The 24566-nt window shown below is 48.6% G+C and overlaps 1 protein-coding gene across 1 annotated transcript; it reads left to right on the plus strand.

Annotated features, from left to right (window-relative positions):
• The first annotated feature begins 908 nt into the window (after positions 1-908).
• THOC5 (THO complex subunit 5) lies at positions 909-24217 on the plus strand. The gene is made up of 20 exons (XM_028709961.2): positions 909-1010; positions 2636-2750; positions 3620-3763; positions 4427-4540; positions 5793-5890; positions 6309-6455; positions 7768-7882; positions 8897-9029; positions 9339-9416; positions 10694-10734; positions 12016-12115; positions 12839-12947; positions 16602-16703; positions 16791-16887; positions 18154-18268; positions 19696-19799; positions 21124-21211; positions 21785-21900; positions 22112-22302; positions 23933-24217. The coding sequence occupies exons 2-20, from the start codon at positions 2655-2657 to the stop codon at positions 23994-23996; spliced, it is 2052 nt and encodes a 683-aa protein (XP_028565794.1). The 5' UTR covers positions 909-1010; positions 2636-2654; the 3' UTR covers positions 23997-24217.
• Positions 24218-24566: the final 349 nt, after the last annotated feature.

Below are 24566 nucleotides of genomic sequence, written 5' to 3' on the forward strand. Positions count from 1 at the left end.
TGGGGTGCCAACTTGAATAAAATATTGTGGGGGGCCCAGGTAATCCCCGCCCTGTGTAATCGATCACATGATGCAGTGCACACACACCATTTGAATGGGAATGCCCATCAACTTTGTGGGGGCCTGGTCCCCTCAAATATTTTATTGTGGGGGCCAAAGCTCCCACAGGAGTTGGTCTGAAATATACTCATCCAACTCAGTACATAACATGGTCCCTATCCAGCAGGGCTGGATTTAGGTTTGATGAGGCCCTAAGCTACTGAAGGTAATGGGGCTGTTTATATGCCCAGCTGTCCTTTGTCAACAACAAATTGTTGCTGATTTTTGTGTTGAATATATGCTATATGGTAATTTATGGATCTAATAGGTATCAAAAGTCATTTGCACATAACAGTCCATGCAGAATGTAGGCCCCCTATATATAGAAATGAGCAAACCAGTGATATTTTAGGGAGCAGGCTAGCAGGCGGGGCCCATTACTTACACCATAGGAGCCTACACAACACAAAACACTGGTGCTGTATGTAGCTTTCATTTTATTTGTTTTTTATCTTATATTTTGGAAATGTACATCCAGGTTTTATGTCCTTTAAATTTTGGGACGCCCTAAGCTATAGCTTGTTTAGCTTATAAGCAAATCCGGCACTGGGCAGCGGGGTGGTAAGATTGTTATATAAGGCAGAGAGACTTCAATCCATAACAGTAATGCTTATTATTAAATAATTATACAACAGGAAAAATATAAACGTGAAATAAAAAAATATTATTTTTCAAGAAGCGGGGGCAGGAGAGGAAAAGCGGGGATGGAGTAAAAACAGCAGAAGAAGCTGCTCCCTCCTTTACGGTAAGCATCCGCGAGGCGCCACTAGGGGGCGGAAGAGAGGGGGGGCGAAACAAACCTGTGCCGACGCTCTAGTCCTTTCGCCGGCGGCCGGCTTGCTTTGCCCGCGCTTCCGGTTCGGTGCTTCCGGTTGGGCTTTGAGGCTTTGTGGAAGAAGGAGGATCAATCGGTGAGAGCCGGATGGCGGGAGGGGGGAGGGGAGGGCGCGTGACCGTCGGTAAACGGCTCCCCTCTTTCTTCCCTTCTGCCCTCCGAGGGTGGGGTTGCCGCTGCTAATACCCCCCCCTCCAAAATCAGATCAGGAGGCGGGGAGGGCGAGGAGAACTCGGGGGTGGGGGTGGCTTTTAGCCCCGGGAGGTATTCGTTCTCTAGGCAAGGGGTCAGCCTCTTGGTACTTGTCGCTGCTGCAGGTGAGAGCCCCTCTGAGCATGTGCAGACATCTTTCCAAGGGCCTCTAAGCATTATTCTCTTATAGTGAACAAGAATGGGGAGGGAAGAGGGTCATTACAGTGGTACCTCGGGTTACAGACGCTTCAGGTTAAAGACGCTTCAGGTTACAGACTCCGCTAACCCAGAAATAGCACCTCAGGTTAAGAACTTTGCTTCAGGATGAGAACAGAAATCATGCAGTGGCAGCACGGCGGCAGCGGGAGGCCCCATTAGCTAAAGTGGTGCTTCAGGTTAAGAACAGTTTTAGGTTAAGAACAGACCTCCAGCATGAATTAAGTTCTTAACCTGAGGTACCACTGTATTATTGTTGTCAATTGCTGTTATTTAATGAATATAAGGGACGCGGGTGGCGCTGTGGGTTAAACCACAGAGCCTAGGACTTGCCGATCAGAAGGTCTGCGGTTTGAATTCCTGCGACGGGGTGAGCTCCTGTTGCTCGGTCCCAGCTCCTGCCCACTTAGCAGTTCGAAAGCATGAAGTACAAGTAGATAAGTAGGTACTGTTCCGGTGGGAAGGTAAATGGTGTTTCTGTGTGCTGCTCTGGTTCACCAGAAGCGGCTTAGTCATCCTGGCCACATGACCCGGAAGCTGCCAGTGAAGCGAGATGAGCGCCGCAACCCCAGATTCAATCACGACTGGACCTAATGGTCAGGGGTCCCTTTAACTTTACCTATTCTGCTTTTCTCCCTAGCTGTGGGGGTTCAAGCTGGCTAACAATTTTTTTTTTAACTTATTATGAAATACAAACTAATTGTATTTTAAAAGTTGCCATTGTGGTTGAAAGGTAATGAGGCCTGGGATCCCTCTTGACTTCCGGATTTTGTTTTATTGATCAAATTTCTTTATCGTCCTCCCTTCCTCCTAAAGGAGTCCAAAGAGTTAAGTGCAACAGAGGGTGTTTATTGTATACAAAAAAAAAAAGCTTTGAATTTGGTGCATGTAGCAACTGGGATAAAAAGCCCCACTTTAGATGGCTTGTTGGATGAGGAAATTCTTCAGTAGGTGCCAAAAAGAAAACAGGGGAGGCACCAGGGGTGGGAATTCGAAAGGATAGGGACCACCATGCTGAAGACCTGGTTCCTAGATTATATGGTGTTGATCTCCTGTTATGATGTTATATGCAGAATGACCTTTCTTGCAGTCACCTCTCTTTCAGCATATTTTTTATGCCCAGGGGTAAATCTGAATGGTTCTGGGTGATTTAAAATAATAAAGGAATCGTCCTTTGGTAGTCACAGGCACACTTTCCACATTGCCTTGGAGAATGATTGATATGAAAGTAGATTTTACTTGAGTCTGTGTGAGATTAACTGATCCCCCTGCCCCCTTTTCATGGGTTTTCAGATTCTCATGTTTTAAGAAAATGTCGTCAGACTCCAGTAAGAAACGGAAGCCGAAGGTCATCCGGACAGATGGAGGCCCATCGGAAGGCAAGAGGGGCCGGCCAGACACTGATCAGGTAGTTTCATTGTAACAGAGTTACTTGTGGGCTTCTTAGATGCTGTTTTGAAAACCAGAGCGGTTTGGAGGTATCTCTGTAAAAGATGCTCTAGACTAGCCCTTGGGGTTACTGTATTTTAACTGCCAGGTTTTGACTAGTAACTGATTATGTCCTGGTGAACTCAAAGTGTGGCCATTTACTGTAAAGTGTGTCAGGAATAAAAGGGGGAGGGAGTCTCAGAGCAAGCCTGCCCAATTTGTGACCCACAGAGCCTTAACACAGCCCACCAACCACGCATAGGAATCTGCCTGGGGTTCAGTCAAGCCCCCTGGTTTTGCTGCCTGCCAAAATGGGCAGACGTTTCCAGACATAGAGAATTATATCTTCAACAAATTCCATTCTCGGAGTGTAGCAGGCTTGTGTGCTGCAGGTTTGTGGGTATAATTTAACATTTTTAACTGCTTCAAAATTAATATAACTCCCAAGTACCATCTGAAGGAGCCTTTTAGTGACTAGGATGCTGTGATGCCCCTAGTGTAGCACTACCTCTCCTGTCTTTGAAAACAGATTCTCACAGGGGGTGCTGAGAAATGCTTAGCCAGTGTTCTCACCTGGAGCTTTTGCTCTTAGGCTGTGGAAGGCTGTACTCAAACTTAAACTTACTTTCTCCTTGAGCTTTAATGCGGCAAGGTCTCAGAAACAAGATAAACTGGAAGGGTGATGATGGAGTTTGCAGTGCCAGGATCATTTTTGCCTACCTTTATATTCTGCTTCCAAGAGTGACCAGAGATGCTACAGAGAGCCCTTTGTATAATATGCCATCCCTTCCCTTCTGAAGAGAAGAGAACTTCCAAGAGTCTAGCTTCCCTCTCTGTTTCCATTTGCAGGATGCCAAATATTACAGTGAAGAGGCTGAGATGGACCTGCGGGACCCCAACAAAGATTACGAACTTTACAAAGAGACCTGCCAGGACCTCCAGAGGCTTATGGCAGAAATCCAGGAGCTGAAGAGCAAAGGCAACAAAGACAGTGTAAGGCAGGGGTGGGGAACCATGTACCCCCCCGACCTATCTGTGTGGCCCTTAGGCTCTCCCCAACCATGCACACACTCCACTAGTCTTGTTTCAGGTGTTTTTGCCTGGCTGGGATGTCTCCTTCAACTCTGAAATTGACTTTTGCGTGCCTGCATGGCAGGTAGAGAGAGGAGTGTGTGGGTGTGAGCAGAAAAAGGCTTAATGTACAAGGGTAAAACTACATTAGCCACCCCACTCACATTTGCCTGTAACCCTGCCAACTATGGGCATGTGGCCCCGGGAAGGGAATCCAACCCTCTGGCTAAAAAATATTTTTCCCACCCCTGTCAAGGTATTCTATGTGACCGGGGGCTGGGGGGTGTAGATAAACCCTAGCAAAATTTAGATATTTGAAAGAGGAAAGAATAAGCCTGGCAGATTTAGGGGGCAAGGGAGTTAGGTACACAGTTGGGTCCTGGGCGGTGGTCTGAAGGCACATGAGACCCCCACCTTTCTGAAGCTAGTCAGGTCTGGGGCAGTGCCTAGATGGATGAAGACTGGGAAACCTCACAGAAACCACCTTGGGTTCCATGCTGGTGTAAGGAAGGCGGGATATAAAGGTAAGAAAATTAAGGACCGTCCTAATCAGTTTCCTCTTTCCCCCCCTTCTCTTCCTTTCAGGCTTCCGAGATTGAGGAGCGTCGCATCCAGAGCTGCGTCCACTTCATGACCCTGAAGAAACTCAACCGTTTGGCTCACATCCGGTTAAAGAAGGGAAGGGATCAAACCCACGAGGTACGGTTGAGTCCAGAGAACCAGGGAAGGGTTACAGGATCTTGGATGGTCGGATCATTAGGTTCAGCATCACCAAAGCTTCCTCCACATCTTGAAACTCTATCCCTCGTTGGACATGTACAGTGGTACCTTGGGTTAAGTACTTAATTCGTTCCAGAGGTCTGTTCTTAACCTGAAACTGTTCTTAACCTGAAGCACCACTTTAGCTAATGGGGCCTCCTTCTGCCGCCACGCCACCAGAGCACGATTTCTGTTCTTATCCTGAAGCAAAGTTCTTAACCTGAAGCACTATTTCTGGGTTAGCAGAGTCTGTAACCTGAAGCGTATGTAACCTGTAGTGTATGTAACCCGAGGTACCACTGTACTCTCATATATGGCAGTTCTAGGGAAGATTTTTCAGACCCACCTTATTTTTGTGATTGTCAGTTGTTTTAAACTGGTTTGAATATTGTGTTTTAATGTTGCAACCCACTCTTGGACCTGAGGGTGAATGGCAGGGAATTAATAATAATAATAATAATAATAATAATAATAGAACCTATATGTTACAAGATGGTAAGCCCAACCCTTTCACTCCTACTTGTGTGTTAGGCTGAACATTCAAATCCAAGTGAGGAGGACATAGATAGGAGAATACCCATTATTTTGGACTGATGGAGCTAACTTATTTTCTTTAAAAAGAAGTGAGATTGTACTGGTATTGATATGCAACACTGTTTTCCGACAACATGGCTTTCTGTGTTTTCTTAAAACACACTTCCCCATGGGGTAAAATGAAATTTGTTTTGTATGCTTTGCATATGTAAATCAGGGATGGGTGACATCAGACTCGGGGCCAAATGTAGCCCTTCAGGACTCTCCCCAGGCCACGTACCCTCCTGAGCTTTGCCTCTCCCAGACCTTACTTCCCTCCCCTGAGTGATGGGATGGAATGTGTCCTCAAGCTCTGATCATGCCTCTTGTATGCCTGGATGGAGGACAGAGAAAGGTGTGTTGAGTATGTGTGTAGAAACCAGCCTACTATACAAAATAAAATTTGCATTTGTTGCTCCGCCCACCTTTGCATCTGGCCCTGCCCACCACTGGCAGGTGGCCTCTGGAAGGTTGCCCACATGAGAATATGGACCTCTGTTCAGTTTCACTAACTTGCCACTTTTTTGAGATTGCATCATCAGCCGTGTGTCTCAGTCACACCAACTTGATTTTTCACTTCCTTGCCTTGTAATGATTTTGCTCTGTGCTCTGTTAACAGGCAAAGCAGAAAGTGGATGCTTATCACCTACAGCTCCAAAATCTGCTGTACGAAGTCATGCACCTGCAGAAGGAGATCACAAAATGCCTGGAATTTAAGTAAGCAGCTTAAATAATAGGATGTGACTGGAGGGTGGAGAGGCCCCCAAAAGTTAGCCAGTAGACTAATGAGGCTTCAAACCTTGTGCCAATTTTGTTTTGTCTGTACTTTTTTTCACCTCAAGTGCTGTTGGCCATCCTTTTTGTCAAAGATGCAGCCTCCAAGTTCTTCCAGCATCTCATTATTACAAGCCTGGCCATTTGCAAAAAAAAGCTGTTTAGAAGTTTGAACTGTAAGTTAGCCTTATCTAGTTGGTCTGCACAACTTTGATAAGCCCATTCCAAAGCCCAGCTTGAGAGCTGTCACTGAACTGCAGCTAGCTCAGTCTTGCGGTCCTTGGGCTACACGTGACCTTGGATATAGAGGAAGGTCCCTCCTCCCCCCTTATTTATCTTTCTCTTGGTCCCCTTCCTTCAGGTCCAAGCATGAGGAGATTGAGCTGGTGAGCGTGGAGGAGTTTTACAAGGAGGCCCCTGCAGAAATCAGCAAGCCGGAGATTACGCTTGCCGATCCCCACCAGCAGACGCTCTCCCGCCTCGACTGGGAGCTGGAGCAGCGCAAGCGGTGAGTAGCATAGCCCAGCAGCTGCTAGGTGGCTTTGAGCAAGCTTACGGTTCTCCGCCCTTTCCTTCCACTCTGCAGTATTGGTCCTTCTAATAGTGAACTCAGGCGGTGAGAGCCAACAGGGATTGCAGCCCGAACGGGGCTAATGAAAGCAAGAAGCAAATAATAATAATAATAATAATAATAATAATAATAATAATAATAATAACAACTTTTTATTTGTTTATACCCCTCCCATCTGGCCAGCAGAATAATAACAATAATAAAGTGATAAAACATCAAACATTAAAAACTTCCCTAAACAGGGCTGCCTTCAGATGTCTTCTAAAAGTCAGATAATTGTTTCTTTCCTTGACATCTGATGGGAGGGCGTTCCACAGGGCGGGCACCACTACTGAGAAGGCCCTCTGTCTGGTTCCCTGTAACCTCACTTCTCGGAGGGAGGGAACTGCCAGAAGGCCCTTGGAGCTGGACCTCAGTGTCCGGGCTGAACAATGGGGGTGGAGATGCTGCTTCAGGTATACTGGGCCGAGGCCGTTTAGGACTTAAAAAGTCAGCACCAACACTCTGAATTGTGCTCAAAAATGTACTGGGAGCCAGTGAAGATCCTTTAGGACCAGTGTTATATGGTCTTGGCAGCTGCTCCTGGTCACCAGTCTAGCTTCTGTATTCTGGATTAGTCGTAGTTTCCGGGTCCCCTTCAAAGGTCGCCCCATATAGAGCACATTGCAGTAGTCTAAGCGGGAGCTAACCAGAGCATGCACCGCTCTGGCAAGACAGTCTGCGATGTTGGCATGCTTGCAGGGGCAGGGGACCCTGCATTTTAAAGACTGCCAGAAAATGAACAGACCTGGAAATCTAGAAGAGTGGTCCCACAGTGTTCCAAGTTTATAAATATTACGAGAGGAGGACTTGAGGAAGAAGGGCTGAAATGTCAGTGGTAGAGCTTCTGCTCTGCATGCAGATGAGCCTAGGGTCAGTTCCCCAGCATCTCCAGGTAGGGCTGTGAGAGCCGTTTGCATGAAACCCTGGAGCGCCCCCTGCCAGATAGACAATTTCAGTTTCTGTTGATAGTTCAAGCACCCTGAATGCGGAACGCCCCAGGTTCAGTCCTCCAGGTAGAGATCCCATCCTGAAATTCTGGAAAGCCACTGCCAGTCAGTGTAGACAATACTGAACTAGATGAACCGTTGATCTGAGTCACTATAAGGCAGCTTCCTGTGTTCCCAGACTTTGTGTGTGTCCCCTTTCTCCCTCCTCTACTTTCTCTGGAAACATCGGTTGTTAGTAACTGTTAATCTCTTGCATGCAGGCTGGCAGAGAAGTACAAAGAAAGTCTGGCAAACAAAGAGAAGATCCTGAAAGAGATAGAAGTGAAGAAGGAATACCTCAGTAACCTCCAGCCTCGGCTCAACAGCATCATGCAGGTATGCTGTGGGTCAGGCTTTTAAAAAGAATTGCTTTAGGAGTTCTCAGCAGGAGAATAAGAAACCCGCAAACCCTTTGGTGCAGCATGGGAGATGGCCTTCAATACAGAACCAAACCATCAATTACAGGGCTGGTGCGGGATGTTGCTGGACTACATCTCCCATCATTCTCAACTATTGGCCATGCTTGGCTGGGGGGTTGGAGTCCTGCAGCCTCGGGAGGCCCACAGATTCCCATCCCTGCTGCGGAGAAAGAAAACCTGAATATATATGAGCAGTTTTCAGTAAGAAGAGATTCTAGGTGGGACTTTTATCACAAGCCCCATTGACTGTCAAAGACCGTTGCCTTTCGCTCTCCTTCAGTATGCTGGTTATTTTATTACTACTGCAATTACTATTATTATTTATAACAGGGTTGGCTAAGCTGCAGGCCTCCCGAGGTTGTTGGAGCCACCAGACATTTCACACGCCAGTGGTGGGTGGGGCCAAAGCAAAAATGGGTGGGGCAACGTGTATTTCCCTCCCTTTGTACAGAAGCTCAGTTTCTGCACATCCCGCTCTGTTCTCCACCCAGGCAAGAAAGAGGCGTGATCAGAGTTCAAGGACACTGCCCAGCCAGGCCAGAAATACTTGAGGAGGGTTCAAGACAAGGGCCCATGAGGGGTGCGGACTGGGGTAGAGTCCCAAGGCCCAGATAGAGTCCTGGAGGAAGGGCGCCCTGAACGTGCAGTTCCCCACTCCTAGGATAAAAGAACTAGAGCAGCTTCAAGAGGTGTCAGGGGCTACATCAAATGAGACAGGGGGCCACATGCGGCCCCTGGGTGACAGGTTCCTGCCCCCTGTGCATCAAAACATAATATACCTAACAATGAAAGGGCACATACTGACAACGTAGCGTAATAAAAACAGCATCTTTGGGGGCATTTTGGTGCCAACCTGTTCTCATGGGTCACTGCCCAAACCACAGAATTATAACCCCCCTTTTTCCCCCCTGTCGGTCCTCTTTCCTACCAGGCTTCACTCCCTGTCCAGGAGTACCTTTCCATGCCTTTTGACCAGGTTCACAAGCAGTATGAGACGGCCAGGCATCTCCCGCCACCCCTCTATGTGCTCTTTGTCCAAGCCAGTGCCTACGGCCAGGCCTGTGGTAAGTTATTATTTCAAGGTAGCTGAGCTTTGAAGGGGAGCAGAGGTGTCAAATTTCACAGCTCCTTGCAGAAAGCATGACATTATCTGAAGACTGTCACATTGGTGTGTCGTCTCCCCCCCCCCCCCTTAATCTGATCCCTGGCTCCCCTGAGTCTGCAGGGTTGGGGAAGAATGAGACACAGAGAGAGAGAGAGAGAGCAGAGCTGCTCAAAACCTGCATTTGATAACCTTGTTGCTTCCGAGCTTTACGGAGTTTGTGGGAGTCATTTTTGGGGAGGTGTGGCTAATGACATCATCTCCTTCACAGACAAGAAGCTGGCTGTGGCTATCGAAGGCAACGTGGAGGAAGCCAAAGCTCTCTGCAAACCTCCAGAGGACTCTCAGGGTGAGTGAGGGTCCATAAGCTGCCTTCACTTGCTGTGAATGGCTCTTCAGCTGAGCATGTCCTTTGCTTCCATAAGGTTCCAGCTTCAGGAGCTCCAGCGAAAGGATTCCCACTTACCTGGGCTGGGAAATGTCCTGGAGAGCAGCAGCCAGTTGGCATAGACCAGCCTTCTTTGGCTTGGCACACTCTAGGACTACAACTCCCTTCCCATTTGCCATGCTGGCTGGGTCTGACAGAAGTTGTTCTGCCCCAAACTGGTGCCCTCCGAAAGTTGCTAGCCTGCAACTCCCATCAACCCTCGCCAGCATCACCCGAGGATCAAGGCTGACGGGGAGTCATAGCCTGACAAGGGCTGCAAAATATGGGTGGCCCATTGGCAGCTTGCATGTTAAAACTGAGCTCAAAGCTAACCAAAACTGTTAAACTTGTAAAGAGGGAATTAGGAGATTCTGTCCTGCAGTGTTAACATGTCTATGCTGGATGTTGTATGGGGTGCCCTGGCTGCAGTTGGATAAGCATGCTCCATAACTGGGGAGGCATTGCTGCTTCGTTGTTGGAGCATAAGAGAAGCCCTGGTGGGTCAAAGGCCCACCAAGTCCAACATCCTATCTTCACAGTAGCCAAACAGCTGCCCCAGCGTGAAGCCCACAAAGTGGACCTATGTGCAGCAACGGTTATTCAGAGGCATACTTCCTCTGTTGGCAGAGGTGAAATATAGCCATCATGGTTTGTGGTTGTCGACAGCCTCTTTCTCCGTGCATTTATTATTCTTATTAAATTTCTATATCACCCTTGATCCGAAGGTCATGGTGGTCTACAATATAAAAAAGCAAAATTGCATGCTATAATAACAAACAAAGGACACAGGTTGTTTAATCAGCCAAAGGCCTGGGAGAATGTTTTGCCTGGTGCCTAAAGATATGTAACAAAAGTACCAGGCAAGCCGCCCTGGGGAGGGCATTCTATAAGCTGAGAGCCACCACAGAAAAGGCCCGTTCTCATGTGCTGCCCCCTGGGCCTCTCGTGGAGGAGGCACACGAAGGAGGACCTCGGGTGGTGATTACAGGGTCTGTGTTGGTTCATAAGGGGAGAGGCGGTCCTTTCTTTTAAAGCCATCCAAGTTGGACGCCATCACTAAAGGATCTGTTGCACTTGTGTCCTACTTGTTTGCTTTCCACAGGCATCTGGTTGGGCACTGTGAGAACAGAATGCTAGGTTAAATAGGTCTTTGTCCTGATGCAGCCAGGCTCTTAGCATTCATTTATTTGGATTCACAGATGATGAGAGTGACTCGGATGCCGAGGAGGAACAGACCACGGTAAGAGCTCCACCTTCCCACTGCGCTATGAAATTGCAGGGAGGGGAGGGATGTTGTGGGGCGATGTCTCCTTCTGCCTTGAAACCGGTATGCCTTGTGCCATTAGACCTGTTCTTTCACGTCTAATGTGCCTTGTCATTCACCCACCCCTCCCCCATTAAAAACAAGTGAAGGGCCTTTCCTGTGTGCATTCCCATGTAACGAAGTGAGGAGAAACAGACATACTGGGACTTGGTGATGCACTTACAAACAGACCATCTCCTTCGGTCACCTGCATTATCATTTCCTTTTGGCTCTCCCTGGCCTCCTCACTTGGGAGGGGCTGCAGGAAGAGGCATAGCTCAGTGGTAGAGCATCTACTTTGCCTGCAGAAGGTCTCACATTCTATCCCCAGCCTCTCCAGGTAAGGCTAGGAAAAGACTCCCTGTCTGAAAACCTGGAGAACCACAGATAATACTGAGCTTAATGGGCCGATGGTCTGACTTTGTATACTCAAGAGCTGCAGTTCAGTGGTGGAGCATCTGACTTGCATACAGAAGGTCGCTAGTTCAATTCCCGGAATCTCCAGGTAGGGGCGTGAGAGAGCCCTACCTAAAACCGCAGACAACCACTGCCAGTCCATGTAGATGATAATGAGCTAGATCAGAGGTCAGCAACCTTTTTCAGCCCTGGGCCGGTCCACCGTCCGTGGGGTGGGCCGGACTATTTTTTTTTTTTTTTTTGAGGGGGGGAATGAACGAATTCCTATGCCCCACAAATAACCCAGAGATGCATTTTAAATAAAAGCACACATTCTACTCATGTAAAAACACACTGATTCCCGGACCATCCGCGGGCCGGATTGGGAAGGCAATTGGACCGCATCCGGCCCCCGGGCCTTAGGTTGCCTACCCCTGAGCTAGATGGACCTGATGGTCTGACTCTGTATGAGGTGACTTCCTTTGTTCCTCGTGAGCACTTCCTTTCCTCCATGGTGTTGGATTTAGAATTTTGAAACAGGGCTTATTCAGAATGGGGCAACAGCCCCTTCGAAAGGAAAATGGAAAGATTGGGGTTTACCAATGACCACCCTAGTGGTGGGGATGGGTGGCTGGCTGCGCTTGTCCCTCCCTGCTGCCCATCTCACGCTTGCACTTCAGAGCACATGGGCAGGACAGGTAGCAGCAGCCCAGGGTGCAACAGGTGTGCAAAGCCCCAGCAAACGAAGTGTAGACTTGTGGTGGAAGCTTGTTGGGAGAGAGGAGGCAGGAATGTGTTGTGATTCTCCCTTCCCCACTCTAGAAGCGTCGCCGCCCAACCTTAGGGGTGCAGCTGGATGACAAGCGGAAGGAAATGCTCAAGAGGCACCCACTGTCCGTCACTGTCGACCTGAAATGCAAAGGTACGTGAGAGAGCAAAGCAGCTCATTTGTTGGTGCCCCTAAACTGGGGCTCTGTCCCTTCTCTGGAAGTTAGGGATGCATTAATATGTCAATTTCCATATCAGTTGGTTGCTCCTTTTTCCGGTCTTAGGGTAGTCCCCGACATCTCAGCAGCTTGTGATTTTTTTGATCACACACAACACACTTTCACCAAAAAATTGTAATCGTTTTCCTGCGCCTTTCTCCTAATATTCAAGCAACTTTGCCTTAGAGGAAGTTTTGCATGTTACTTTCACTAAAACATGGCTTTCTAATTCACGCTTTCCTCCCATGCATTTTTGTACACATTTCTTTGGTTGGAGAACGGCAAGCGAGAAGCGTTATCTGAGTTCAAGGACATATTGACAGCCAGGCAAAAGAACGCTCAAGGAGGGTATGAAGTAGGGCCAGGGAGGGGCATTGCATGTGGAGAAGGGGTGTGGCTTAGGAGAGGGAGACCCCGAGGGCCAGACAGGTAGAGAGTCCTGGTGGGCCATATTCAGCCCACAAGCCTGAGGTTCTCCATGTATTATAGCTAGTGAGTTCCAACAGGTAAGGGAGCAGTTCACTGACCCCCAATCTCTCCCAGTGGTTTAAACACAACGGGAAGTTGTTGCTCTCTCCTTTCTCTCTCTCTGCACCTTCCCTGCTCGACAAATTGCCTTCTCCCTTCCTAAACCCCTGGCATTGGCCGTGTCATTGCAGATGGCAGCCTCCTCCTCCTCACCTTCTACTATCTGATGAACCTCAACGTCATGACGACGAAAGCCAAGGTGACGGCAGCTGCGGAGATGTCCATGCCCATCAGTGCCGGGTGAGCTTCGCAGGGGTTGGCGAAGGGACAGGCTGTCGCTGATGGATCCCAGGTGCCAAGGGTAGCATCAGCTGGGAAATTATTTCATGGGGTGTTGGCAAGCTGTTGTGGCTGCTGTTGTGGCTTCTGGCAGAATTCTACTTTGCCCGGTGGGGGGTTGTTGTTTTTTAACCCCCAAAGAAAAAGGAGAGATTCCAGTGCTGTCTTTCTGAGACGTGGAAAGTTTGTGAGTGTTTTCTGCATACCCTTTTCCTGCAGCACCTGGCAAAGAGGTACCTCATTTGGGGACTTGAGAAGCAATGTTAACCTGACTTAGGTTGTTGGTCCATCTTGCTCACGGGTGGGCAGACAGTCGGCAATTTGGATCTACTAGAACCCCAAGATCTGCCAACCAGAGCCAGGTAGAAAAGGTGGCTGTGTTCTCCCTTCACTGTTGGGGGCAGTATGCTGGGGATCACTACGCAGCTCCTACCTGCGGGGTTCCCAGAAGAGGCATCTGGTTGGCCACTGTGAGAACAGGAGCCCCTTTGGCCTGATCAAGCAGCCAGTCACTTCCTGTGTTCTTTGCAGGACAGAGAACTTCTGAGCCTAGGGATTTGTTTTCCTTATGAGAATTGAATTAAGCCAACACGAAGGAAGACTTGCAAATCTCTCCCTCACTTTACTTTTAAGTCCCCAGACCTTAAAGGGAGAGAGGGGCAAAAGCTTTTGCAAGCCTCCTTCCCCTTCCTGCCCCCCTTTTTTACATGCACACACACAGATTTCCCCTTCCAGATTGGGCCGAAACCATGGAACTCGCTGCTAGAGGAGGCAGCGATGACCACAAACCTAGATGTCTTTAAAACAGGATTAGGCAAATTCATGGAGGAGAGGGCTATCCATGGCAACCAATCACATTGGCCGTGTTCTGCCTCCTCCCTTGAAGGCATAATTGCTTCTGTTAGAAACCACAGGAGGAGAGAGTGCTCTTGTGCTTCGAATCCTGTTTGCAGGTTTCCCACAGGTATCTGGTGGGCCACTGTGAGAACAGCAGACTCTTATGTACTTATGGGATTTTGACATGGTGTGGGCTGCTCCCACCTGTCACATTTGGCCCCGCGTGGCAGATACAGCTTTGGCCTGTGGAGTGAAAAGGGTTCTGCATCCCTGTTCTGTGCTCACTATATAGGTTACAATGCAGAAGCATCAACAGACTCACATCTCTTGCTCTACGCAGGCAAAACCATTTGTTAACCTTGGGTCTTGTTAAATGGTCAACTATATAGAAGGCAGCACCTTGAAACAAGCAGGCACAGTTGCTGTCCTGCATTTGGAGTCGGTTAGCATACACAAGTGTGAATTTTAATAGTGCTACAATTTGAAGAATTATTATGGAGTAACAGAGAACAGGATTTGTCAGCTGCTGTTCTCAAATACTGAAGATCTGAGTCTTCTGATCTGTGTAACGGAGCGGTGAGCCTCCCATTAAACCACAATCAGCCAGAACCCCAGGCCTAAAAATTCCCCAACCTGAACTTTCCCATCTAACTGGGCTTTCTCCTTACACTGCAATATGTTGTTTGGGGCAGTGCAAAAGATGGGCACTGCCATCGAGTTGCACCAGGGGGCGCTGTGGGCACACAAGTTTGCAGAGTCACTTGCATGTCGCTTGTAGTCGTTGCAGTTATACATCCCCTCTCGGGCCTCGTTTGCCCCTAAAGAGCGGAGAGACTTTAGCAGAAAAGACAAGATCTGTCTCTGATCTCTTAATTTATCTTGGCAGCGAGACAGGGAGGAGCCTGATGAGAGAGAAGCATTCCTATGGGTCAGATAGCAAGGAAAAAACCAACAAACGGACCTATGTGTCTCTGGTGCTCTATTGAGTTGGTGAGGATAAATTAGGGGCTGATCGCATCTCGTCTCCCTGTCTCATTTAATTACTCTCTAGCAGACTAATCGCTTCCTCTCCCTGTGCATGGTCGCTGAGTCTCTCTCTCTACTGAGACTGCTCCCTCCTATTCCTCTCTCTTCCCTCTTCTGTTCTGTGAGTTGCCTTGCCTCAGGGAGTGGAGCTTTTATTCCCTTTGGAGTTGTGTGTGTGTTGGGGTGTGCGTGGAAATCTGGCTTGGAAGCACAGCTGTCAAAATAGGCTTGGGAGAAGCAGCTTGCTCTTTCCCTGCTTCACACGTGTCTAACATTGTTGATGTCGTTTAGTCGTGTCCGATTCTTCGTGACCCCATGGACCAGAGCAAGCCAGGCACCCCTGTCTTCCACTGCCTCCTGCAGTTTGGTCAAACTCATGTTGGTAGCTTCAAGAACACTGTCCAACCATCTCGTCCTCTGTCGTCCCCTTCTCCTTGTGCCCTCAATCTTTTCCCAACATCAGGGTCTTTTCCAGGGAGTCTTCTCTTCTCAAGAGGTGGCCAAAGTATTGGTGCCTCAGCTTCACGATCTGTCCTTCCAGTGAGCGCTCAGGGCTGATTTCCTTAAGAATTTATAGGTTTGATCTTCTTGCTGTCCATGGGACTCTCAAAAGTCTCCTCCAGCACCATAATTCAAAAGCATCAATTCGTTAAAGCTGAGACGTTTGGCAGAGCATCACTTAAACCTTTGTTTATTGCACGCACACGCACACTCCCAATTAAGGCAGTTTTAACAGTGGGAAAAGAGGAGGTGGTGTTGGGGGGTATATATGCGCCAGTGCAATTATTCATCCTTGGGCGCTTCTGCTGTTCATGCCCGGTGGCAGCCTTCAGTAACCTGACTTCCTGCTTGGCTAACTACCCTAATTCTTAAAGTCACTGATAACCACGAATGCTGTGATCCGATTGTGCTCCTGCCTAAAAACGAGGTTCTCGGTCGCCCTCATCATCTGTGTTTAATGTGACTTTTAAGTCTAATCTGCTGCTGATCAGAGAACCTGTTTACTTCTGTCGGCAGCATTTGAGAGAAAGGGTGGGAGCTGTGGGGACTGCCTGCATTCAACTCTAAACAGGGAGGGGGAAGATTTATATGATCTGAAGAGAATCCAGAGTATGCCTGCATACAACTCTAGAGTCATCACTGCGAGATGACAGTCTGTGGCCCATTTAGAAAGGGGGACAGCGCAGACGACGGGAATGGATGCAAAATGGAGTTTCAAAAGATCTGAGTGACATCAGAATGTTCCAGTGGGTGAGGGGAGGAGAACACAGACACACACAACAGAGGTCCCTGCAGATCTCCTGCGGAATTCCCATGGCAACGGAGCAGAAGTAAACTTGCACAGAATCTTAGAGTCGTTCATACAGGGAGATTTTTCTTTGGCAGATCTGACTTAGATAGAAATGAAACACAGTCGCACAAAAGCCCATCTAGTCCAGCATCCTGTTCTCACAGTGGCCTCCCCCTCCTGTGGTTCCCGGAACCTGGTATTCAGAAGTATTGCTGCCTCTGACCATGGAGGCAGAGCCTACTCATAGTGGTTAGTAGTGATCAATCGCCTTGCCCCTCCTCCTTGAATTTGCCCAATCCTCTTTTAACACCACCTAAGGTTGGCGGCTGTTGCTTCCTCCTGCGGGAGCGAGTTCCGTAGTTCAACTCTGCTGTGTGAAGAATGACTTTTTCCTATCTTTGCTGGATCTTCCGACAAAGAAGATCCTGAATTTCACATTGCTTGTTCCTATTTCTTTCTAGAGACTTGCTGTGCCCCGACACCCTCCTGAGCTGCCTGTATCCTGGAGATCACGGAAAGAGGACTCCAAACCCCGCCAACCAGTTCCAGTTTGATAAAGTCGGGTAAGCTGGTAATGGACAGAGGTGCTTGCCTTGTAGGCCTCTCCTTCATGGCTTCTCACCTGCGCCTTCCCTCCTTGTGTCTTCCAGGATCGTGTCCCTGAGCGACTACGTTGCAGAACTGGGACACCCTTACCTGTGGGTGCAGAAGTTGGGGGGCCTCCATTTCCCCAAGGATCAGCCCCAGGTAGGTGCAGAGCTGCCTTTGAACAACGGGGAAGACGTTAGGCAGTCTCGATAGGCAGCCTTTACCGGCGCTGCTGGACCTGGCTCTCCAAATTGCAAATGGAGCGAGCGTTTGCTTGCGGGCAGGTGAATGAAGATGCACTGAGGGGTTTACGGGGGACATGGCTACTAGCTGCGATGGCTGCACTCTGCCTCTACAGCTGGAGGCAGTAATGTTTCCAGTTGCTGGAAACAGCAAGGAGGGGAGAGGGCTCTTTTGCCCGGATCCTGCTTACGGGCTTCCTATTGGGGCATCTGTTTGGCCACGGTGAGAGCAGGACGCATGGGCGGAGCCAGGATTTATTTTAGGTGGATCAGGTTTTATGTTGGGGGGCAAAACTGAGTTATCTGAGACGCAATTGGTCAGTTAAGTATTTTTATTTATTTACTTGTTTTAGGGGGAGCAGCTGCACCCCCCTGCCTATGCCCATGGCAGGGTGCCTGACTAGATGGGCCATTGGTCTGATCCAGCATGGCTCCTCTTACGGAAGTGTGTGTTGTGTGGGTATAGATAGTCGGTGTGGGTGTGTAGATGTGAAAGTTTGTGCATGTTTAGGTGGTTCCAAACCATGAGAGCAGAGTCCCAGGGCAGTGGAAGGAGGACTCAGCAAGTATCCTTAGGATAGCTCAGCTGATTAGAGCATGGTGCTGATGACACCAAGGTTGCAGGTTTGATCCCCATATGGGACAGCTGCATATTCATTCCTGCATTTCCAGGGACTGGGCTAGATCATGGGTAGGCAAACTAAGGCCCAAGGGCCGGATCTGGCCCAATCGCCCTCTAAATCCGGCCTGCAGACGGTCCGGGAATCAGCATGTTTTTACATGAGTAGAATGTGTCCTTTTATTTAAAATGCATCTTGGTTATTTGTGGGGCGTAGGAATCCATTCCTTCCCCCCCCCTTCAAAATATAGTCCAGCCCCCCACAAGGTCTGAGGGACAGTGGACTGGCCCCCTGCTGGAAAAGTTTGCTGACCCCTGGGCTAGATGATTGCTTCTATGACTTTATCCAGCATTCTCTTGTCTGTCAGCATAAGGATGAGTTTTAATGTTGTGCACAGAGGAATCTGGATAATTATCGGGGCCTCGGCTTTTTTATCTCTGATGAGGCTGTGCAAGGAAACAGGTTGCAACTGCGAGAGAATCCAATCTGGTCAAGCCACCCCAGTTTCCTGGCTCTTCAGTGTTGTGGAGGTAACACCACTTTTGCCTTTATCCCATTTGCAGAATCCTGTGATTGCCGATAACTCACTGAGCGCTAGCCACATGGAGAGGACGATGAAATTGCTCAAGATGAGGCTGGAGTCCCGCCTTGCTCTACACAAGCAGTTTGCTTCCCTTGGTAAATCCCAGCTGCCCTGCTGCTTCCCCCAGTAGTGACACTCTGGATTCCACCAATCACACACACTCTGAGCATCAGATGCCCCCCACCCTCAGGCCTGGGAATCATTTCAGCCCCAACTTACAAAGTGAGGTGGAATGGTCCTTCATACTACAAACAAATAATCCCTGCACAAGAAAATCCTAGCATGTCAGGAAGATGTAGCTAGAGTCCCATTTCCTCTGACACTGCTAGTTTTCTAGGTGCAGGGATTTTTATTTTGTATGGAGAATCACATCATGGGAGCCCCCTACCTGTAATCTGAGGTGGCAGCCTCCCAGATGCAAATCTGCCACCTCTAGGCCTAACTACATCTAACTTAAAAAGCATTTTTGCTTGCTTAGAAGCAGCTAAATTGCTTCATTTAGGAACAGGCAGCTGTGGGAGCCCCATGGCAGTGGTATGGGCAGTGGGGGAATTTTAAGTAATTATTCTCCCCATGCCTGTTTCCTTGACAAAAATCACCCCCTGGAAGCTTTGGGGGGAAACATTAACAAAAGCTTTGAGAGGCAATTTTTGGCAGGGAGATGGTTCATCCAGATTGCACCCCCTCCACACACATTCTCCCCGCTGACTTTCTCAAAAATTGTAAAGTTTTGAAGCTACAATAGAAGGGGAAAGGAAACACAATCAACTTCATAGACAGTTAAAATATCCCACTGATCTTGACTTGAACATATAAATTAATATACACAGTCCATGTGTCCAAATAGGTGTCCCAGGTGTGATTGACAATTATCAGCTATACATTGAAACGTAGCCAGGACAATGGAATCTTCAGAGCACTGAGTAGTATGGGGCGAACACTGAACCTCTCTAAAGAAAAAGGTCTAAAAGTGGGTGGCTAGCCCAAGGTCCAGATCGGGCTCACCAAGCTACAGGAATTGACTGGCCAGTTCCCACAGTCCTATCTCCTTTGTGGGATCAGACCACGTTCTCCCTAACCCAGCATTCTTGGCAAGAGTCCTAGCAACCAACAGATATTCAGTGGCTCACTGGGAATTGGCCGAGGGATCCTTGGGTCCACTGCAGTACATCTTCACTGATTGGGACAATCTCGGCCAAACACTGCCTTTGCAGCTTCCAAGCACCTCTCTGTTTTTTCCACTTCCATCTCCAATGGAGCAAGCTTTGTGCTAATTTATCACTCATCAGCATGTTGGTCCTATCACCAGCTGTTACCTGTCAGAACTCTTTTGAGCCTTCAGAGGTTTAGAACCTTTTTTGCTTAACCATATATGACAGGAACCTAAAGCCACAATTGTTCAGCGGCCAGATTTGCCCTTTGAGCTGCCACTTCTGAACATAACACGTTGACCTTGCTAGGGAAAGGGGACTCTCTTTGATCATATTTATGTTGCCCTTTTCCCCCCTGTCTTGGGCTTCAGAGCATGGCATTCTGCCGGTCTCCAGCGAGTGCCAGCATCTCTTTCCGGCAAAGATTGTGTCGCGGTTGGTGAAGTGGACAGCGCTCACGTACGAGGATTACCTGGTAAGTGGAGTCTTGTGAGAAAGAACTGGCCTGCTAAACCAGCCTTCCCCAATCTGGTGCCCACCAGCTGTTCTGGACTATCTGGGACTTGATTGGGAGCTGAGGCCAAGCACAGCTGTGCTGGCTGGGGTGTAGTCCAAAACCACTGGGCGGGGAAAGGCTGCCCTGAAATACTTGATTTGAGGTGGGAGGGAGGGGATCAAAAAAGCCCATTTAATGTTGTTTGAATGTTACATCTGAAATTGCTTCCTGCTTTGCTTGAAAATCATATATGTGTGCATGCTGCTTAAGAATAGCCATGTAGAGGAAGAGCCAATTACAGCTTTGCTCAGTTTGGTTGGTATTGTATCTATTACAGTGGTACCTCGGGTTATATACGCTTCAGGTTACAGACGCTTTAGGTTACAGACTCCACTAACCCAGAAATAGTACCTCGGGTTAAGAAGTTTGCTTCAGGATGAGAACAGAAATTGTGCTCTGGTGGTGTGGTGGCAGCAGGAGGCCCCATTAGCTAAAGTGGTGCTTCAGGTTAAGAACAGTTTCAGGTTAAGAACGGACCTCTGGAACGAATTAAGTACGTAACTAGAGGTACCACTGTATTGTTATCATTATGTCAGGGACTGGACTGAGAGTAATGGGGGAGACCGCCTCCTCCTCCTGCAATTCCCAGAGAAGAGGGAGACAGTATAGGTTTACAACAGTGGTTTGCAGAAGGTCACAGATCAGAGGCTGTAGAGAGGAGAAGCAGGGAATATTGGAAGAGGAGCAGGAAGAAGAAGCAGCACCAGAAGAGAGACAGCTGACAGACTCGGTGTCTTTAGAAAGCATTCCAGACCACCACCCCTCTCCCCGAACCTGGCAGGCATTGAGAGTAGGAGAACAGAAAGCTCAGAGGCACAGATCAGCCAGTGTAGGGATGGCATATAATAGCAGAGACGGTGGGGGTGGGACTTTACTCGGAGCAACGCCATTATCCGAGAGACGGCATTTGTGCATCTCTCTCTGAATATTGAATAAAATACCTTGGTAAGAGCTTCTTGTCTTTCCATTACTGGCAGCCTGACATGAGGGAGGGGGATCGGATTCCCTGAAGCCTGACAGATTATTACTATTTTAATGAAGCAATAAGTTTTTGGAAGTGGAATGCTTAGTCTTGCTTTTCCATCGCACACCGCTCGCCTAAGCTGCCCGTTTTCTGCACTTTGTGTCGATCTGAGTGTGTCTGATCTGCGCTTGTGTTATAAAGAGACTCTGTTGTGTGTTGACAGTGTCCCTATCTCTGTAGACCCAGCTCATCGCCCGCTTCTCGCTCTTCCCACTGCAGGAGCTGTCCTACACAAAAGATGTCGTCGAGGCCGGTTTGGCCGAGGACACACACCTGTACTACATGGCCCTGATTGAAAGAGGAACAGGTGGGTGATTCTCTTTCTCCTGTGTTTCCCCACCGCAAGCAGGCTTGAGAAGAAGGCATGGCTGTCATGCAGAGGTGGGGACCATAAGAGTCACAAGAGCCCTACTGGGTCAGGGCAGCAGCTCATCTAGTTCACCATCATCCTGTTCTCAATAGCAGCCAACCAGATTGCCTGCGGGAAACCCACAAGCAGGATTTGAGCACGAGACCCCTATCCCCTCCTGTGGTTTCTTGTAGCTGGTATTCAGAAACGTAATTGCCTCCAGCCGCAGGGGCAGAGCATATCCACAATGGCTGTGCTCTGTCTCCATGGTTGGAGGCAGTAATACTTCAGATTAACAGTTGGTGGAAGCCACTGTTTTCATTCTGGGGGCCGCATTCCCTTGTGTGCAGTTTTCCAGGGGCCGCTTGGTGATCGAGGCCAAGAGAACGACGAGTAAAGCTGTGGGTTACCTTCGTTCAGTGGCCAGGTTCATTGTGCATGCCTTCATTTTTTGTGTGTTTACTCATAAACCAAGAGGGGCTAGAAATTTTGACCATTCCATGATGACATTCCCTTCCCTTCTGTGATTAGCTAAGCTGCAGGCAGCGGTGGTGCTGAACCCAGGCTACTCCTCCATGCCTCCCATCTTCAGCCTGTGCCTGAACTGGAAAGGGGAGAAGACCAACAGCAACGACGACAACATCCGGGTACGGTGCTTGGCCCAAACCCAGGGAAGAGGACTCTCAACCAGGCCCACCAATTCCCATCAGCCCCAGCTTGCGTGGTCAATGATCAGGGATGATGGGAGTTCCATCTGGGGAGTCACAGGTTCCCTGTCCCTCATACAGGATATGGCTGGGCAATCTCCGAGGGACCCCTTTTCAACTCCTTCTCTCTCCCTTCTCTGGTTCCCTGCAGGCCATGGAGAGCGAGGTCTCTGTTTACTACAAAGAGCTGTACGGTCCCAAGCCAGGCTACCAGCTTCTGACCAACCAGCTGCAGCGCTTGTGTGTCGTCCTGGATGTCTACCTTGAGACGGAGACCCACGACAACAGTGTGGAGGGGCCCAAGGAGTTTCCGCAGGAGAAAATGTGTCTGCGCCTCGTCAGGTAAGGAGCAGGGCATGTGGGTGTCTCATTGTCCAACTTGGGGGAATCTGCTTCCTCCCCCATGGCAGTAAATAAGAAGATCAAATGAAAGGAAGTCTTACCAGTTAGATGTTTTAATAATCACAGTGAGAGAGAAAAGAACATGTCTCCTAGAAATGACGGTGCTCCCAATTAAGGCTCACTCCCCCCCCCTTCTGTCCCTATTAATCTACGTGACTCCTATGTCTTGTAATCTGAGCTTGTACCCTCTGTGCTTTGTGTTCTAACACTTTCTAAGCTCTCCATGTCTTTGGACAAGGGGGGTGCATGCTGTCCAGAGACTGAGAATCTGTTAATTCTCTCTCTCCCAGTGTTTCTTCTCCTAGCTGTTCCTCATCCAGTATTTCCAAGCTTCTGCCTTCTGAACTATGCCCCTCTGCAAACCCATGTCCCAAATCTATATTGTCCTCCTGCTCCTGGGGAGATTCAGGGGAACGGGGTGACTCCCACCATTCTTCCTCAGTGCAGCCCTCCTCAGCACAGTCCCTGACACTCGTACTGTGGCACATCTAAAGCAGAGTAGCCAGACCCGGGGGGCAGGTTGTGCACTTTCAGAAGATGCCCAGGTTTTGGCCAGTCTCCAGGTGAAAGAACCTCTGTAGCTGCGAGTGAGCAACTTAATGCCTGAAACACTGAAGAGCTGCTGCCAGTCAGTGTAGACACTATTGAGGTAGATTGGCAGCTTCCATACAAGATGGCTTCATTGTGCACCTTGTGCAGAAAGCTGTGGTTTTCTTTTAACTGGCTGTGACCTACATGGGGCTTTGTTTTTCTCTCTATCCCCTCCCCACCAATCAAAAATTTTGGCACACCTTGTTCCTGCTGTCTCTTCCTTCCCTCACCGCCCTTTATCTTTTCCCGCCTTGTACAGCTATGAGCCTTGCTTGGCACTTCTACTCATGCTTCTAGAGGGCTCATTCTTGCCTCTTCCTATTCCAGCGGGGAGGAAGAGTGAGCGCTATCTCTAGCAGGAAGCTGTTCATTCCCCTGGATTTTGGCGCTTTCATCTCGTCTCCAGTGCCTTCTGGGAGCTGTCTCCCGTTTTTCATCTCCTGCCATGGCGCTTTCTGATTTTTGCACCCACAACATTTGGTGGCATTGCGACTGGGGTTCTGCCCGCCTCCTCTCAAGCTCCTCTGTGCTTTAACAAAGGCAGTCGAAAGGAGCGAGGAAGGGCATGCTGTGAGACAGCCAGAGGCCGCAGTATTTTTGTTTCTTTTCACAAAGGCAGAAGTGTGCATAAATCTGCTCAAATAAAAAGGAGAATGTGGAGGTCAGGTATCTGTGGGCAGCCGGTGTGATCAATGAATGCTGCACAGTTTCCTGGTTCTGTACTGGTTGTCTGAAAGGAGACTTTCATGAGGGTTCAGGCAATCCCTAAGGTACCCTGGACCTAAGTTGTTCAGTTAAAATTCTCGATTATCTTCCTCTGTTACATCCAGCAGATCTCTACAAAGGTACTAGCGTGACTTTCTAAAAGGCCCTTTCATCACGATCCTGATATGGGATCCACAGATTTTTTGAAAGCATTTGATGAGAAGAGCTGTCCTGCAATAGCTGTTGATATTCAGGAATCTCTCTTCTTTCTTAGGGGCCCCAGTCGGATGAAGCCCTTCAAGTTCAACCATCCTCAGGGCTTCTTCAGCCATCGCTGACTCCTCTGCAGCTGGGATCCTTCCTCCAGGCAGCTCGATGCAAGGAGAAAGAGAGAAGAGAATTGTTGCTCTCTGGGATTCTTGGTTGGCACAGTTCCAGCTTCATCCTGCCGACAACTTTCACCAGAGATTTCTGCCCACCTCTGGTTTTATCCATTCCATTCTATCTGTAGCGGGGATCGTTTTAAAATATTAAATTGAGTGTGTGCTTTTACAAGTTCCATTTTGTCATACATGTGTCTCTCCTGTTGTGCAGAGAACCAAAGGTAGCTAACTGAAACAGAGGGTAAGGAATCTGTTTGACCCTGGCAACATCAGCACAGACTTTCTGGCTACACACAGAAGCAGTACCAATCAGTGGCAAAGCCCCATAAGTGGTTTAAGTACCATGTAACCTCTGCGCGGGCAAATGGGGTGTCTTGTTTTGCTACAACCGCATTATTATTATTATTATTATTATTATTATTATTATTATTATTAGAATTTATATAATGCCCTATACCCAGAGGTCTCAGGGCGGTTCACAGAAAAGATCAACATAAAAACCACAATATATATAATCAAAATAAA

Source organism: Podarcis muralis, chromosome 16 (genome assembly GCF_964188315.1).
Source record: "Podarcis muralis chromosome 16, rPodMur119.hap1.1, whole genome shotgun sequence".
NCBI classification, from domain to species: Eukaryota; Metazoa; Chordata; class Lepidosauria; order Squamata; family Lacertidae; genus Podarcis; species Podarcis muralis.

Excerpts from the sequence above, each read along its gene's own strand:
- THOC5 (XM_028709961.2), top strand. The coding sequence starts at position 2,655 with ATGTCGTCAGACTCCAGTAAGAAACGGAAGCCGAAGGTCATCCGGACA. Across the intron at positions 9,030-9,338 it reads TGCCTACGGCCAGGCCTGTG|ACAAGAAGCTGGCTGTGGCT; the intron begins GTAAGTTATTAT and ends TCTCCTTCACAG. Across the intron at positions 12,948-16,601 it reads TCCATGCCCATCAGTGCCGG|AGACTTGCTGTGCCCCGACA; the intron begins GTGAGCTTCGCA and ends ATTTCTTTCTAG.